General features: G+C 40.7%; 1 protein-coding gene across 1 annotated transcript in view; it reads right to left on the bottom strand.

Annotated features, from left to right (window-relative positions):
• The window catches only part of MICAL2 (microtubule associated monooxygenase, calponin and LIM domain containing 2), a 56,601-nt gene extending 38,333 nt beyond the window's left edge, over window positions 1-18,268 (bottom strand). Inside the window, exon 1 of the mRNA XM_010189812.1 lies at window positions 18,005-18,268. Coding sequence (XP_010188114.1) covers window positions 18,005-18,268 — 264 coding nt within the window. The remainder of the gene's footprint in view (window positions 1-18,004) is intronic.
• Between the last annotated feature and the right edge of the window lie 438 nt (window positions 18,269-18,706).

The raw sequence follows: 18,706 nt of genomic DNA, 5'->3' as shown, positions 1-18,706 counted from the left end.
CTGAAAGAACATATTTATTTCATAATTTCAGATAAAGCTCCTCACTGCATGCTAAATATTAAGAAAAGATCAACAGATGTAATTATATAAAGGAAGAAAATAGAGTGCAGATGTTATCCCAACTGAAGAGGATCACTGGCGGAGTCTGGGTCAGCTCTTTTCTGCACATGCTTGTTGTGATTAACATGGGAACTCTGAGCTCTGACAAGTAAGTGGCTGCCTTCACAGTTACACAGTCTTCCAGTAATGTTTAGCAAACAGTTAGAAACATCTTACAAATAGAGACCATACATGGTTTGATGAGGTGGGGCTGGTTTTTTGGCTAACAAATCATATTATATATAAATTAATGCAGCTTTTTAAAAAAACAGTCTTTAGAGATTTAGTCATAGTGGATTCTGCCAAGTAATAAAACCCACACAGAAAATGCCGTTAGTTCCTCCTGATGCTCTGCAACACATTATGTTAAAATTTTAAGGAGGATTCTGCCCTCTCTCATCCTCCTATCACCATTGACAAAATATCTTTCTTTCTAATTGCCTAGAGACTCTGTGAAAAATGGTTGTATATTTGCTATCATCCATGGTTACCTTCCATAAACATATTTATCTATGTCTCAGAACCATTTGTTCTTTGATTTATTAAGGACACTTCCTGCTGGTGTAGAGCTTGCTCTTGGCACTTTGTTATCTTCTCTAAAACTTCTGCAGTCAAAATGCTTGCAAAGGTAATTCTTACTGTGATTATGTTCCTACCTTTACTAAGTAAGGAAAGGAACCGTACCGCTGTCCTGTCCCTGCTCTTCCTCCCCAGCTCTCTGCTTGCAAACAATGTCACAGGAGAAACCTTCTTGCAGTCAGCCTAGAATGAACCCTGAATGGCTTCACCTCCTGTTACCCCAGTTTCTTGGCTCATCAGAGGCTGCTTTTGAAATTAATTTCTTGCAATTTAACATAGATTGTGACAACTGACATCACATGAGGAAGTCTTGAATAATCAATCCTGAAATCTAACAAACAGAGTCAGACAAACACCAACAATTTCTTGACATCCACACTCCCTTTCACAGCTCAACTATCTTAATGGTGCCAGACCATCTCCTAAAAACATAAAGGGTAACTTGACTTTTCAAAGCATCTTCCACAAATTAATCAAAGTTACAGTTGCTGAAGAGGACTGACAAGGAGCTTTTGCCTGTTTCTTGTTCAGGCTGGAGAAACTTCATCCAAAGATCTTCTAAATGCTTGAAATATTGAGCACACCTCCTCTAGAAAAGGACATGCAGACACTGAGAAAGGGAGCTGTGACAAGGACTCCCACCCAGCCATTCCCTGGTCCTGGCCCCATAGCCCAGCGCTGAGCCCATGAGCTCCACAGCCAAGAGGAGAAAAGCTGGGCACAGCAAATGCCCTGCACACACCCAGACACAGGCTTGCCCGGCACAGGCACACCTCTGCTCCATCACTGCATCAGCAACAGCGCCAAGTAAAGCTACATTTCGATTGAACTCCAGAAGAATTTTTTCTACCATGAGATCAATCAGACATTGGAACAATCTCCCAGGGGAAGTGGTAAATTCCCCTACATTGGTCAGTTTTAGGAGTCAGCTTGACATGTTGCTGACGCATCTCATTTAAATGATACTTTTACTTTGAGAGGTTGGACTGGATGATCCTTGTGGTCCCTTCCAACCTGGCATTCTATGATTCTTTGACATTTCCTGCGCCAGACTCCAGCTACACAGTAACTAGTAGTGCTGAAGAGACTGCCCATAAACACTAACTCCTACAAGCAATGGTCACCACAAGTACTTTTCATTAATTTTAAGTGCGCTACATTCATCTACCCTTCTTGTAAATATTTCTGCACTGAATAAGACCACTTAGTGCTGAGCTAATTGGCAGCACAAGTTACCTCTTCAAAAGCAAAACCACTTTTGTACCAGGCATGGATTTTTTAATATGATCTCCTGTATATCATGTACAAATATATGACTTACAAAATAAGAAGAGAGGAAAGGGAGAGAGAGATACAAAGTAGAGGCCTCTTGCAACCCCTCTTGTACCCCACTATTAAATCAGCAGCCTGTGAATCCAGGCACCTATATCCCATTCTGGAAAAACCGTATGCAGTTTAACAGCTGAGAATTTGCAGAATGCCTTCACTAGTTTTCACATAGTAAAGCAAGCTTACAGAAACAACAGAGGTTTTGAGAGAAAGGAGGGAGAGAGCAAGAATACAAGCACTATGTTTAACAAAAACCAAAATAACACTCCACAATGACCAAGTCACAAAAATCACATCCACTTTAATAACTGAAAGGCAGAATCTACTAATTTACCTTGAACAATGTGAAAAAAAACCAGCTATTGGCATTCACATGCTCACAGTCAAGGAATCTACCAGTTGGTAGTAGCATGTGGGTGGGGGATGCAACCAAACAGCATCTCTTGGCACAGTTAAGAATGAACAAATCCCACTGTAGCTCGATGCAGTACACTGTTATTGTCAGAGTCCAAATCCCTCACTCCTCTCCTGCCTAAGGTATCCAATCATTAAATTAATCCTGGAAAATAAGAGTGTGTTCAGTTATGATCCACCCCCCTGTATTCTTGACATGAAGACAGAAAGTAAAATCACTCCAAAAAGTCAAGATTTTATCATTTCTGTCTTTCAGTTGTTTCAGAGGTAAAAAAAAGATTGATTTTAGATTCCAGCTCAACAGGAACTGGAAAGACACAGGGACACCCTTCACTGTCCTAAGGCATGCACCACTTACACTCTTCAGGGGAAATGCACACATATACTACTGAAAAAAATAGTGAAAACCATCTGCCTAAATTATTTAACTGTCTTTAGCTTATATGTAATATTTATCCAAATCACCAATTGGAAATCAAAAACTATAGGAATGGATCATGATGCTAGAAATGAGCACCAAGGGATGGGCTTCCCCCAGGTACCTCAAAGCCGTTGCCTGGTGCTGCAGGTACCCCAGTGGCTGTGGGCCTCCCCACACAGTGGTAGGAGGCTATGCCCATGCCCAAACAGCTCCTAGGACACAGAGACAGAACGCTTTGCCTTTCCATGGCAAACTCTCTTCCATCATTTGCTGTGGACCTCAGGTTTGTTCATTTCCGTAATCACCAGATTTGAGACTTCACAGCAGACCTGGCCTTTGTACAACATCCGAAGCAACAGGGGTGCACCAAAGATTAATCTGACTGACTCCACAGGATTATATCCTACATGGGTTTGGGCAAGTGTTTATTCGTGATAGAACTAAATGTGATGCAACACGAGATACGCACAAAATGTAATGAAACAACACATTTTCTGGATTGGCAATGACAGTTTCCCTGGAAAGGCTCCAAAGAGAAACAGCTGCACAAGCAGCTAAGGCAGACTGCTACCAGAAGCTGCAGCGGGAAGCTCTCTTCACCACAATGCTTTTTACTTCAGCCCCTTTACTAGACATGAAAATGCTTCTGGCAAAAATAGGACTGCTCAGTGGGACATTCCTGACTTACAGTTCATCTCACATTTGTAGTCTATGATTTTACCACAAATTCATTGACAGCCACTGGATACAACAGTGCAGTCAAATGTACCCTGAATCTGCTGAATAGCCAATAGTTTCTAAAGTTTGAAACATTATAATTGAAATCACCGACGAGATTCCATATGCCACTTCTGACAACATTAAAAATGCCAAGAGCTAAAGCTTTATTTTAAAAAAATAGGAAAAAGAAAAAAATGGCTAAGCTCACAATAGGAATGACATGTTTTGTCAATCCAAGAAGCGAGTCTAGTCTTGCTACAGTCCTGGTTTACCAAAGCACTTCACTATATGGTTGCTCCCCTAAACTCAACAACTCTATTCAAGCACTCACTCTAAATAAAGCCCCCATACAAAGTGCTCATCATCTCCTTTTCTCCAAACCAGCCCAGCCACTGGCACCAATGAGGTATGTGTAGCTGTAAGATAGCTCGGCTACCAGACACACCAGAGCTATGCAAGTAGAGCACTCTCCTGACAGTAACGTGCCCTGCATCGCACGAGATGCTTGCACTCATTGCTTGTCGCACAACTTGTTGAATGCCGCCACACCTGTACAACTTATTCCACTAAAAGGCCACAGAATATGACCTTAGCAAGAACAGTGATGGCAACTGTAGCTAAATATGACAATGATTTGGAAGATGTCCAGTCAACTACATACATATATGGAAAAGGGACAGTGCTGACCTAAACCAAGAATTCTTTCCCTGATTTTCAGAAAGTGGCCATATAACAACATATATATCCAAAATTTCTGTGGTTAACAGACCTATACTACATGCAAATACTAAAATAAAATAAACAAAACTAATTCTTCCATCAAAGGAAGGGGGAGGAAAAGCTATAGGAGCTAATTAAACTCACTCTATAATCTTTAAAGACGTATTTTCCTCTATTATACTATGTTTTATGAGCTCTTTATAAATAGTAAGGTTAAAATTGTTTCATTTGACATAAATAATATTCAGTTAGATATATCTTAATAAGAGGTCCTAACTCTCCAAAGTGTTATGCAAACACTAGTTAAATGCACTACAGATAGTTTCAAAATCTACCTTAAAATATTATTAAGACTAGTTGGATCTTGCTGAATGGACATTTTTGGAAAGTGAACACCACATAAATGCCACTGTTGGAGAAGTTCAAAGGCAGCAACAACAAGGCTCACGTACCCCTAATTGCCACCAACCACAGCAACAAAACCCTGTCCCAGTGCAGGAAACGCAACCCGAGTCCATTTCTGCTTTCGATCCCACCGGTATTTCACCCTTTGTAGCCCCGCTGAGCACCTCAGAAATATACAGTTTTGTCATCTCCTACAAAAAGCACCCATATCAGCAATTGGCTAAAACAGAGACATTGCTATTTTTCTTCTTAAAACACTGCAATGTGGATTTGAGGGTACCTTATCTAGGCCGATTTTGGACAGAGCTCTTTCCCCAGCACTGCGCCCTGCAGTTGCTGCACTCGCAGCTGGACGAGGCACAATCCAGGGATCAGAGGATCTATCTTTACTCACCTCCTGTTTTATTGGGTCAAAATGCCAGAAGTGAAATATTAGTACATTTATTGCATTCATTTGGCTCATCTTCACTGGCATGTTTTTCTCTTGTTTGGAAGATAAGCTTCTGCATGGAAAAAGACACGTGCCTTCATTTTTCCAGGATGAATTTGGACACACTCGTCCATCCATCCTCCCTGTCTCGCAGATACATGTACTAATATTAGATTTATGTATAAAACCCTTTCCATCTTTTGAAATTAAAACAATGGAATGAAAGATATCTGAAACTTATAGTCTGCTATGCAGCACATTAAAGAAAGGCTATATGCATTCAGTGTGCTAGAAGGTCAAAAGATCCTTCACTGATGCACTTCGTTATTTGAAGCTTTTCTGAAGAGCTCTTTCAGGAGGCATGGGCCATATTTAAATATGTGGACTTGATCTCAGAGCTTGTGTAACAGTTTGCAAAACTAATTTTTTTTAAAATGGCAGTTGGTAGACGTAATACAGACAACTATCTCCAGAGACTTTCAGTTCCCCTGCACCCCAGTTACAGTTATCTGAAGAAAATCTACACATCATCTGACAAGAAATGTCATACTGTTTTCAATAAACAGATTATCCACCAGAAATCAGGCAAGTGCTTTAGTCCAAAAATCTCATCAAATAAACCACAAATTAAACCTTGTAAGAGCCTTTGGAATTAAGAGCATGTTTGCTGTTTTCTTACCTGTCTCTCATTGTAATCAAAATGGAAAAAAAACCCACACCCAAAACACAGAAGAGATTGCTTTCTTTTTTTGGGGCCAGTTGCTTAAACAATCAAAAGGAAAATAAGATAAACCTTGCAGAAAGAATGTTGCCTGACTATCCCGGTCATGAATATGGTTGGCAGCATTTAAGTACTTTAATTTTTTTTTTGCAGGCTTACACCTGTCATAGTAAGATAATGCTTTAAGGCTATCCTTAAAAATCTAGCAAAAAAACCCCATGAAACAAACCAATTCATACAGAAACAGAGAACTGGTGAACAGAGATGGAGAAACACAGGCAGCAAGAGCCTCGCCTCCAAGCACAGCAGAGACCAAGCCTTGAGTACTGGGAGTCTTATGAGTAAGTGATACTCATGAGATTGCAAGAAAATAATTAATCCTCTACATGGTTTCAGGGTGAGGGGTTGACCAGCCAATAAAGGACTTGTCTACAGATCCAGAGAAAGGGATTTCTCAAGCTTTATGGCATCCAGAGCATGCAGGCAAGTTGGTCAACAACCATAGCTTTGCTCCAGGAAGAAGTTGGCAATATGCTTTTAAAACAAGCCAATAAAAAACCAACACACAAATAAAAAAAATCACAAACAAACAAAACCAACAAAAAAACCAACCAAAACACCCAACAGCACTGTTGCTACAGCCTGGTCTGTCTACAGAGATGAACTACTACACTGAAGCTAACATTTTTGGCTAAACAACAATTACAACAACCTAATAAATCAGTTAAGCTTCCACTCAGAGACTGGCTTTTTAAAGTAGCTGATGAGTTATTTCAAGGCCATTTCAGAACATATTTTGAAATATGTTCTAAAATACATTTTATATTAGGTGAATTATTAACCAACACCCAATTAAGTAAGACTTGACTTTTAGAAGCCAGTACTGAGTAAAAAAATTTATACAGAACTAGCCATCAGGTCTGAGTCAGAATCCAGGTTTTTAATTTACTATTTCTTTATTTTTAAAGAAATGAATCATTTAATCCCATAATTTCTAACTTTCCTAAGCAGAATGACTGTACAGCAGTGTATGGCAGCTACAGCTGAGCTCAAAATTCAATGCCATACAAGCAGGCAGCAATTCTTGGGCTTCTGTTTTCTTCCAGGTCATCATGCAATCTTCAAACCCACTGCATTTTCCAGGGTTAGCATTCACAGCCACTTACTAGTAAAACCAGATATCACTCCAAGGAGCAATAACCTGACTTTTTTCCAGTTTATTTAACTGGTCACTTGCACAGAGCAGTTTACCATAGGTAGACAATACTTTTTACATTTTTATTTAGAATTTGAAAACACTAGTAATTGACCAACCAGCACCTCTTCGCTATACAGCATCTGGTAGCATCAAGCAGCAAGATGGACATGAACAGTTCAGACAACTAGAATTAGAAAATGTATCTTGAGTGTAACTTTTTTTAGGAGCTTTCTGATAGCAGGGAAAGTTGACAGCACTCATACTGAAGCAACAAACCAGGCTGCTGGCAGCATGTCACACAACAAAAAATCAGAATTCAGCACCTCTAGTTCTTATTTCCAAAGCCTTTTTGGCTGAAAACAAAAAAGGTACATAACAGCCCTTACTACTGAAAGAAATAGTCTTGAAAAATAAAAGTAAATATAATAAAGGTGAAAAGATATGAACAGGAACATGCTTCAAAGAGAGCTGAAGGCATAAAATTAGGCTGCAAATTGCACATCACGAGGTGTAACAGTCTCTTCTACACCAACATCCGATGCAACACAAGGGAGATAAACACACATAGAAGATCAGTGTTTATTTACACAGCCACATGTTAATGACTCTGTTTTGACATTCCAGCCAGGGTGAAATTAAGATGGAGGCACCTGCCTGAACAACACCGACTGCGCTCGTTCTGCCACTATCAGGGCTGTATCTGGGCTGACAGGCAGTGAACTTCCTACCCCAGGTGCCTACAGTCAAGCAGGAGCCAGCCCAACCCAACCCAGCCCAGCCCAGCCCTTGCAGCCTGGCCGTCAGCCAGGCAGGCAGTGCGCAGCCCCACAGCAGCCCTCACCTGGCAGGAAAGGCTTCCTACCTATGCAATTATTTCCTATGTCAGTAAAAAACATACAAATGAGAGAAAAAAGTAAAAAGAAAATCTGAGAGAAATGCGTTTGCCTTCCACTGAGCACTTGCTGATCACCATAACTCATTATTAATTATGTGGGCGTGGAGTCCTTGGCAGGAAGCTCCCGGCCATCCCTTGCAATGTTTGCTAATCTCAGTTGCAAGCTACCCTGGGGCAGTTGTTTTATCTGAATTATAAATCCAGGGAGGATGGCAGAGAGTACAGGAAGGATGGGAAGGCGAGCACCAGCCAGAGGGGAGTTTTTGCTGTTGCACAGGTCCTGTTAAAGCTGCTGTTGTAACTCACCCAAAGGGGCAGTGGAAGTAGCAACACAAGGCTAATCCAGAGTGTGGCATAACCACATGGTTCTTCCCAAATTAGCATCTTAGTCAAATGTACAAATCCAGAGAGTGATGCAAGACAAGCAAGGCAGCATCTCTTGGTTTCCTAAGCAGAAACAGGCATGACCTTGGGAAATGCAGGCTGTTCTTCAGAGCTTCAGCTCTTTAGGAGCAGCAAATGTCCAAGGCAAAATGCAAACTTTGAAAAGCTAATCAGAATTTGATCTAGCAGTGTTAGCCAGAGAAAGAGAAATGAATAACAGTTCTGGTTGTGTTCCAAGCAACGATGTAGTGCTCCTCTGGGTCTTCTCTAACATAGATTAGATAAAGGTGTTTCAGCCTCTCCTGCAGGTCACATTCTCTAAAGTTCTGACCATTCTTGCTGCTCTGCTCCAGTTTATCTGCCCCTTGCCTATAACATGTACTTCAAACTGGGCAAAAGACTTTACCAGGGTTTTCACCTGCACTAAGTAGGTGGGAAGGAAACCACCCCAATCCCCGACACACCACAGGCCTCCTCGGACAGGCTCCCAAGATCGGTTCACCTTGCGTCAGCACTACGCCCTATGGACTCAAGCTTGCTGTGTGGTCCATTATAAGCACCAGATCATTTTCCGTAGCATATTTCAAATTTTCTATAGGTGTTGCACTCCTCTGTTAGATGGATCACAATTTTCTAGTAGCTTTTAGAAATTTTATCCTCTTGATCTCAGACTATTTCTTAATCTTTTAAAGATTCTTTAAAAATTCTAACCCTGCATTTCAAAGCACTTGCAGCTCATTCCAGTTTAGTTATATCCGCACCTCCTCAATCCAGCACCCAAATTTTTAATAAGTATGACAAGTACCAGCCTACAATATGAATCACTGAAATTTCACTTAATACATTTCTCCAGTCCAGCAGAAACTATTGCTAGCATCACTGTAAGTACAGGTTTTTAGCTGCCTGTGTGACATAATTTAATGTAAAATGTATTCACAAGTTTGCCCATTAAAGCAAGTGCCCTACGAGGGTCAAGTCAGTATTGCAACTTCTGCTTCCCTCAGACATGCTGGGCCAACTTCTCCATAAAGGAGGAAGATACAGGTATCTGGCTGTAGTGCTCAAGATCAATGCAAGACATTACCATTACTCACTTCATCCCTCAAGCCTCATCTCCCAGTATATGGTATAACAAGGCCCACAGCTCATACGTATTTTTAATTTAAAGCATCTGTAGATATGAAGTATAGCTCTTATGTTAGCTGAAATTACACAAGGCTTGTCCTTCTCTCTGCCATCACCCAGGATCCAGAAAAAACCAAGGCCCACTTGGGTACGTGCCAGACTCTCACAGGTCAAGAAGATTTGAAGCAAAACGCGGCCAGCTGTCAGGACAACAGTTGTGTTTCAAAGGCCTTTTCACCACAGAAATACGTGGTTTTCTCCCACCGCCAGGTTTATTTCAAAATACAGCTTAAACTCACCCAAACATTCCTGATCTGAGGAGAAGGTTAAAATACCAGAGAATTAGAAAACTGCAATAACATCACATTATGGTATAAACTCAAAAGTGCTTATTGAGAAATAATCTTTGTCAGATACACAGGTTAAGACAGAAGTATCCTAGAAATGGCAAACAGGTGTCTACACTAGTTTGCAGAAACCTGGCTGTTTGCAGATACAAACAGATTTTGTGCATAAATGTAGACATGTTAGGGAATGTGGGAGTTTAGAGAACTGACTGACAAAATAAGCCACCTTTAAACACCATAGCAGAGAAAGCAAGGCAAATTAACCCCATTTCAAGGGCATTAAAGGTGAATTTCCACTTTGTCATGACAACAGATCCCAGTTAAACGTTTTTTTCTTACCACAATTCCATCATGGTTAAGGCTTTTAAAAGGGAAAATACAAATAGAAATTCGGTTCTTTGTTTAAGACAATCAGCATCTACTAAAACATTTTACATTTCCAGTTATCACACAGCATCTCTTAGAACTGTGATATTTTACATTTTACTGAAAATGTATTAGAAGTGATCTGCATCAATGCCTAAACCAGAAATTCAATGTCAGCACAAAGAGAAAAGAGAGCAACCACATCCCCAAAACACTTCCCCACATCCCCAGTTCTCAGGACAGACATGGGAACCTCGGGAAGGACCTGAACTGTAGGAGACAGGAAATTGCCTTATTGTCTGAAATCTGTTTTTTAGCAGCCAAGTGTTTAATCACTTCTTGGTAGCAAAAGTTATGTACTTCCTCACTTATCAGTACACAAACATTACCAGAGCAGAGCTGGAAACGTAGCTAACAACAAACCCGTAACAACTACATCTGGCACTGTCGAGGCCAGGCTGAGGCCAGGAGAAAGGCCTGACCCAAGCGGTGTGGCAGGGGCCAGGTGAGAGCACCCCTCACCATGCACACACCATCCTGCCTAGTGGATGGACACAGCCTTGCTGCTTCACACAGTCCCAACCAAAAGCACTACAGAGTTGGGGCAACACGTCCTGTCACAACCTTTTGTTTCATTCAGACTTAATTAAGCCACTCGTGGTGACAATAGCAGTGTTTCGTGTGAAAGTAACTGGGTATCACTCCCTGTGGGAATCTTTACAAAATATCTAGGAAATCGGGTCAGGGTGGGACAGTTCCCTTCTGTCCATTACTTGCAAAGTCATTAAGCAAGGGACAGAGAAACAGCACAGTTCTGCTAAAAGTACTGATGTAAAGCTACTGTTATCTTGCAAACCAAAAATTTTAAAAATCCCAAATGCCTGAAAGTCTTATTTAGGCTGTCTGATTATGTTACTTTGGCTGGGCATCATTGCTTTTCATGACTGATAAAGCTGAAAAATTGTGTGTTTGTGGAAATGTCCGTAGGATAATAAAAATAAAGTGATTTCATTACCAAATCACATGCCAAACATTTGCTTTTGCTGACGTAATTTGGCCCAATCAGTTTAAAACACTGCTCAAAGAGTCAAAGACTTTGTTTTCTTTTCTAAGAAGCCCGTCTGCTGTGTGTCCTGTCACCACCCGAGCTTCTTCCCATCCCCTATCTAAAGCCCCTGAAACGGTTTCACTGAACGTTCATAGGTGACTTGTTTCTTTTTCTCTCATCTCAAGCAAGTCTTCCTTACTACTCAGTCCTATTAGTCTCATATCTTCTACTAGTTTGAAATAACTCTGTAGAAGTTACTAATTAAAATTCTTAAAAATAAATCTGCAATGGAAATCCACTACAAGGCTTTAGGTGCTCTGTCCTAAAAGACAAAAGCAAAGCAGCATGGATACCAAAATAAACAGCTTATCTTTCAACTGCACCAAACACATCTAGGTGCCACTTTAAAAAGTCAGCAGAACATGTGGTGGCCCTTAATACCCCCAGTACCTCTATAGCTCCTGGATTCTGCTGTCCAAGCCCTACGTGATTCGATTAAAGAAAAAAAAATAAAAAGCAGCTGAATCTCTTTTTGTGAAAAGTCAAACACTTTCATTCACTCAACTTGCTATAAATATGGTAGGCACCTTCTAGCTTCAAGTTTTATGACCTTCACAGAAATGCATTTTTATCACAATAAGAGAGTCAGCAATGCTATCTAATACATCTAAGATAAGTTTGGCGTGTTCATTATAAACCCCGATAATCAGGTTTGGAAATCTCCCCATTTCAATTATTATTTTGAAGAAATTAGTATGTCCAGCAAAAGGGACATGTCATCTGGATATTCACTTTTTATAGAAGAAACAGGTTAATGTTTTTCGTTATAATAAGGATATTTCTGAGTTGGAGCACAACTGGCATTCCCTTCTTTCATCTTACAATTCAATTACTCTGTTCCAAAAAAATATTTGTCTCTCACAACACCTGAATTCATGAACTCACTGACTTTTATGCTAGTATATACAGCATAAGAAACTGGCTGAAAACCCAAGTTGCCTGTGAAGGATCAACAAATGCCAGCGCTTCAGAAGAAATTTAGCCACAATACCAGCAGGTTTATACATGCTGGATTATTTGCTTAATTAAGAGAAGTATTTGTTTAGTGCTACAGAGAAAGGTGGAGAGAGGGGAGAGGAAGCTAGAAGCCAACTTGCCTCATTTACTATGAGGGGCAAGACTGCAGATCAGGATGTTTGTAAACAACTGAGGACTGGTAGGAAGCCAATTTCTACCTAATAACAAGGATAGAGACCTGGTATCCATCACTCATCTTCCTGATTACCTTACGACTACGTAACATGCCAGCGCACAGCACGGCCCAGGAGTACCTCTCCCTTTCTCAAGTCTGTGGAAAGGAGAGCAGAAGATGAAGTAAGTTTTACTAACTTTCAAAGCATTCATTTGACAGTCATTAGAAGCAGAAAAAATTAAAAGGAACGGAAAGGGTTTGGCAGATAGAGACCATCTTGCTTTATCATTCGTGGGTACACCAGTGTGGTTAATAGTGGCAGACAAGGCCCAGAGCCAGTGCTGAGCCAGCCACAAAGCCTCCAGCCTCCATCCCCATTTCTGACCCAGGGCTCCTCTTTGGCTGACTCACACCCTGGCCCCTGTCTCTCCTCTGCTCCCATCCCCTCTCAAGCCACACGCTCTCTGTAATGCTGCCTCAGCTAAAGCAGAACCCCACCAGAGATGCCCGTGGAGCCTGCCCAACAGCAGAGACGCCAATGCCACTGAGTCCAGATAGGACTGACAGAGTATGATGCTACAGAAATGAGCCATCGTGTTTTTATGCAAGCCCTGGAAATGTGGACATAAATTTTAGTCATTCTCTTGCAGTAAGTTTCCCCACAGGAGTTTACGCAAAGCAACCTAACCTTTCAAAGACCAAGTCCCAGAATGAGGAAAACTAGAGAGGCTAACAGGGATCAAAGTTCATTTCATTTGTTTCACACGCACACACACACGCACATATACCTACAAATGCATATATGTATGCATTTATATACACAGCACTCAAAAATTCTTAGCTCACCTTTACTTGCTTTATGCTAATGCTGTCCAGTTAGGCCTTAAAACCCCAGCTCAGACTGTACAAGTCCTCTGCCCAGGAACCGTGCCCAAGGTGGGGTCTACGGTAGATGACCAAAGCTGTGCACTGGAATTTGCCACTGTCCTCCCCACAATACACAACATCCAGCATCCAGAGCGAAATGCCAGAGTCTACCAAGGCAGCTGATAATTACACATTAACACTTTAAAAAAGCTTCCTTAGCTTTCCTCAGGTGTAAATGTGTGCTTTGAAAAAACAGCATACATGTTTTGAGGGGGAAGACTCCACCACATTTGCACGCTTTAGAGAATCAACATCTCCCTTCAGAGTAAGCCTGGGATGTTTTCATGTGCAGCAACATCTGCTCTCCTCCAGCATCAACCTGCAGTCATGGTAGAGCCAGAATTTCAGCTGCATGGCATGAGCCAGTCCTGCCCTCTAATACATATACATAAATACCTCAAACATCAGTGGGAGCCTTATTTATATGTGCATGTACATATCTGCATTATTTACACAGGTAAACTGCCAGTAAATAAAGGGCAAGTGAAGCACCTACTCCATACAGAGAGGTTAAAATAAATGTTTAGATAACACTCACATGTCTTAAAAGGGCTTTGAAAACACTCTGCAATTAGCTGGATGAATTATTGTTCATCATCGTATTATGTTTTGCATGTTCAAAAACTTAAAGAGACATTCAAAACCCTAGTATGGTGAACAGCATATGTTAAACCTTTAATCCTCTCCAATTGTCTAGCTATCTCTCATTCCATGAAGAAACAAATGATCATCACAGATTCCAAGCATGCTACTCTGCACTGATTAGTAAAAGATGAAAATTAAGGAGAAACTGCCAGGATAATAAAGTTGTGCTCTTCTTCTAGACATATTTGCAAGAAATCACAGTATGATTTCTAGAGTTTTGGCTACTTAGGACAGACTTCTGTTTTTCTCTAATACTGTGAGCTGAGCAAATGCCAGCTCCAGAAACAGCTATTCTGAGCAGTATGCATTCCCATTTTACAAGTTTGTGTTGAAAGGAAGTATGTTTGATACAGATTTAACATACATACAGATGGACTCCTCCAGTTTCAAAAAAAAGTTCACTTCTGCCCCAAGTTTGTTCATGTTTTTCTGCAGCACTTTGGTTTTGGTTTGGGTTCATTTGTTGTTTGGGGTTTTTTTGTTTTTTTTTCCTTCTACAAAGCATTAAAGGAAAAACAAAGTCCACAGTAAGGCAACTCCAAAATAGCAGTGGGTTTGAACTTCTTGAAAATTGTTCAACTGGTTTTATTCATCCAGCTTAAAATCATATCATAGAAGAAACTCTGAAAGCCATATTTGGCAATGTTCTTCAAGAGCAGCTAAGACACAGGATTATTGTTATTTAGTTGGAGTGGAATGTTTTGTATGCATAAAACTTGTGTATATTGTAATGAGTAACTTACATGGCTGAAGAGTTTACAAGCACAATAATCAACAACTACAGCATTCAGCTTTTAAATACACTGCAAAAAAAGTACAGCTTTTGGGTGAGCCAGCAGGTTCTTGGTTTGAAAGAAAAAAAAATAAACATAAGTAGTTTAGATCCTGCTTGTGTTTTATCTCCTTTATCTCCTTCAAAGATGGAGATGATTGCAAGAAGCCAGACAGATTGCAAAGCTGTATCTGAGTACTGTGAGCTGCAAGCTCAGCTACAGAGCTCATGGCCGCAACCTCATATAAAGCCTTCAAGTCATGTATTTTTTTAGTGATGCCTACTAGCAACCTTGGCTCTGTTCACAGATCTGCAATTGCAAAAAGCCAATTAGCTCATTTTCTGATCCTGCTTTAACAAGTAAGATTTTTACTCCAGGCTGATCTACTTCAAGCAGTCCTCAGGTAACTCCAGAGGTGAGTGCTGGGCACTGCTGCCAGGATTTAGCCTGCTAACTGCTGTTTGCCTGCTTCACTACTAAAAACAGCAGCTGGCATAACATGCAAGAAAGACAAACTTAAAATCACAAGTTGCACAGAAGGAATATTGTGGTACGTATACTGTAGCCTCATCTCTCTGTATTGGCATTTTGGTTGGACTGACAAGATTTCTGAGAATTCCTTATCAGTAAGTGGGGCTGCCAGAGTGCACCACCGAAACGACCAGGGAGCCTGCAGCCTTCTCGCAAAGTGTCTTCTCTCATTCATGTTGCAAAGATAGGCTTTCACAGCAGACTGTGATTCACGTGTGAGGAATGTTTGGTAGATATCCCTGCAGACTGTGGTTACTGCTTTCATTTGCAGCAATCTGAAGATTCATGTTTCTCTCATTAAATCAGTGATGACACAGTGAAGTGCAGGTCTGAACATGGTCCAGGTTCATAATAAGAATCTGCAAGTATTTCACAGTATATCTATACACACACTGATCATATACAGACATTCTATATTCATTTGCAATTTGATCATATGCCCCTCATAGATACAGAATCACAGAATGGTTTGGGTTGGAAGGGACCTTAAAGACCATCTTTTTCTAACCCCCCTGCCATGGGCAGGGACACCTCCCACCAGACCAGGTTGCTCAAAGCCCCATCCAACTTGGCCTTGAACACTTCCAGGGAGGGGGCATCCACAACTTCCCTGGGCAACCTGTGCCAGAGTCTCATTATTCTTAGAGTAAACAATTTCTTCCTAATGTCTAATCTAAATCTACTCCCTTACAGTTTGAAACCATTACCCTTTGTCCTATCACTACCTGCCCTTGTAAGAAGTCCCTCTCCAGCTTTCTCATAGGCCCCCTTCAGGTACTGGAAGGTTGCTATAAGGTCTCCTGAAGCTTTCTCTTCTCCAGGCTGAACAACCCCAACACTCTCAACCTCGCTTCACAGAAGAGGTGCTCCAGCCCTCCAATCAACTTTGTGCCCCTCCTCCATTAATTTCTCAAATACTTACACCATGCCACTAAAAATAAGTCTTTACTCTCAAAGAGCAGTAATACCATACCTTTAACACTGCAGAAGGTGTGGATTTGCCTCCTCTTAGCAACCTTGTAAAGCATACACAGGCTGTATTTTATGTACCAACTGATTTCCATGAGTTTTTTCATCATATATAAAAGTTAATCACTTTCCTTAAGAACTTTGCAGAACCAGGCTTTTGCTTTGTTATGTCACAATTGAGAGAGAAGTACTTCATTTTTACATTTCACATGGCTCTTAAAACTGCTTTTTTGTGTTGCAAATCCTTCCTCAAACAAACATGGAGATTGGACCCGAGGCTGTGTGTGTAGGTGAGGTGTATGTGGAATATCTCCTGCAATTTGTTAATCATCAGACACGTTCTCATTCCTTCCCTTTCCTGTCTGTTTTCATCACAAAGATGCTCAATGACGTATGTTCAAGGCTTTTTCAAAAGAAAAAAGAGGAGAATGGAAGCACAGGTCAAAGAGGGAAATGACGGGAAAAAGGAAAGGAGAAAAACAGAGGCTGTCAGGAAAGCAGTGCAAATAGCTGTAATGGCACTCCTCCATTTTCTAAAGAAAATCGTAATAAGTGCATTTATTATTGTAGGAAAAGTTAATAATAATTGGAAGCTTATTAAAAATTAATAAATAATAGAAGAGGCCTCTATATGTATTGAAGGTAACATGGTGTTCTTCTCTCTGGCACTTTTAAGGAGTTCCAACGCAATGATACAAATGAGAAGGAAGAGCCCTTCAACACTGACCGTCTACTTAGCCCATAAAATAATACTTCAGTGATAGGTTTAACTAAGAAGTCTTCCCACAGTTTGGTGTCTAGTTAATCCTCAGGGTGCCCCTCCTCTCTGTTCTACTTCTGTACAAGTCAAGTAGCTTCTTAAAATTTACCCTTCTTGGGGCAACTTTAAGGTATCACTTGCAGTAAAGAAGTTAATTGCTCTCAGACAAAGCTATTACAAATATTCTGTGATAGCTAGATGAAACACGTGGCGTGAACTTTGTATTTTGTATTGTTTTATCATTAAGACTTACACGAATGTTCAGTGGTTCTACCAAAATACGTTACCGCATGCTCTGCTGAAGAGAAAATTCCTTGTCCTTTCCACAAACAAGCAGACTCCTTCAGTAATGTCTACATAGCAATTACCCACATTCTGCTTGCAAAAACGTGGTTCTAGGAAAGTATTTAAATCCCCAAATAGTGCAGGATTTTCTTTTGCTGTCATTTAGCCACTAGAGCCAATGCTATGTGACAAAGACAGATCCTCAGGCCTCCAAGGAGCACCTTCCAGAGAGCAGTGTAGGAACTGCTGTTGAAACACATTTGGCCAGCCTTGTTCTCTTAAAGCGTGCACCAAGCAGCAAACAGAGGAGCCTGCTGAATACACTATGATTTGCACCTTGCAAAACCCTTTCTAATAAAGCAAGTAGTTCTTGTAAGCCTGGAATGAATGAAGCCCATTGCCTCAGGAGTTTACATCTTATGCCTGATAGACACTGATGTCTAAAGAGGGCAGAAAACCCTTCTGTCACAACTGAGGCAGACTGTAAAGCAGGGTGCTTTTAGGACCACTTACATGCTGTGAATTCCCACAAAACTTGCAGAAAAAAAATACCTGAAAAATTGTCAAAATCAGTTGGTATCGGTCAATTTCAAAAAGTACATTAAAGGGAGGGTTAAATGAACAGACACATTGCAAGTCATGGTTTAAACCTTGCTTTTGTAGAACAGCAAGTTTAATAGATTCTAAACTATGAAATCCAAAACTGAACTTCTTCACTTACCTTAGTGTTCATACAAGATTTTCCACGTTTATACTCTTTGTGACTTGCTCTTTTATCAAGCTTGTTCCACAAAGCTTTGGCCTTCCACGTGGTCACTCTTGACTTCAATTTGGTGTAAAAGTTTCTATTGTCCAAAGGATCTAATTCAAGTTGGCGAGTGAGAATATTAAAGGCCTGAATGGTACCTTTGCATGTTGATGCTTGTACAAAGTTTTCAAATATCTGGCCAGCTTGACCGTATTTTTCATCATCGTTTTCCCCCATGTTCTGACAGACGTGTTTGAAAAAGATTAGGCTGGAGCTCTTGTGCTGGGGTACAGGTGATCAACACTACCAAGTACTTCAAAGCATGTTATTCCTAGAAAAGGCAAACACGGGTCATGTTAAAGTAGGTTCTGCCTAACAGAATTAAACCCACAAACTTTATATCCAATATGAACATAAAAACACAGCATATGGCAACTGCATAACCAGGTACAAAAAGTTAGTAGTGGCATCCAAGATAAGTGCTACAAGTAAACATAACATACTTGTGCTGTCATGACATATACTTCACAAAGACTGTCATAAAAACCCTACAAACTCAAGCCTACTGCTTCAAAAACAACCAGTTTCACCGAGAGCCTGACAGATACACAGGAAGACAGACATGTGCTAGATAACACATGAAGAAAACCCAAACGTCCAGACACTTTTCCCAAG

The sequence above is a fragment of the Mesitornis unicolor genome, unplaced genomic scaffold, assembly GCF_000695765.1.
Source record: "Mesitornis unicolor isolate BGI_N332 unplaced genomic scaffold, ASM69576v1 scaffold40988, whole genome shotgun sequence".
Lineage (NCBI taxonomy): Eukaryota > Metazoa > Chordata > Aves > Mesitornithiformes > Mesitornithidae > Mesitornis > Mesitornis unicolor.
The sequence above is the reverse complement of the archived record's forward strand: the minus strand, read 5'-3'. Positions and strand labels throughout refer to the sequence as shown.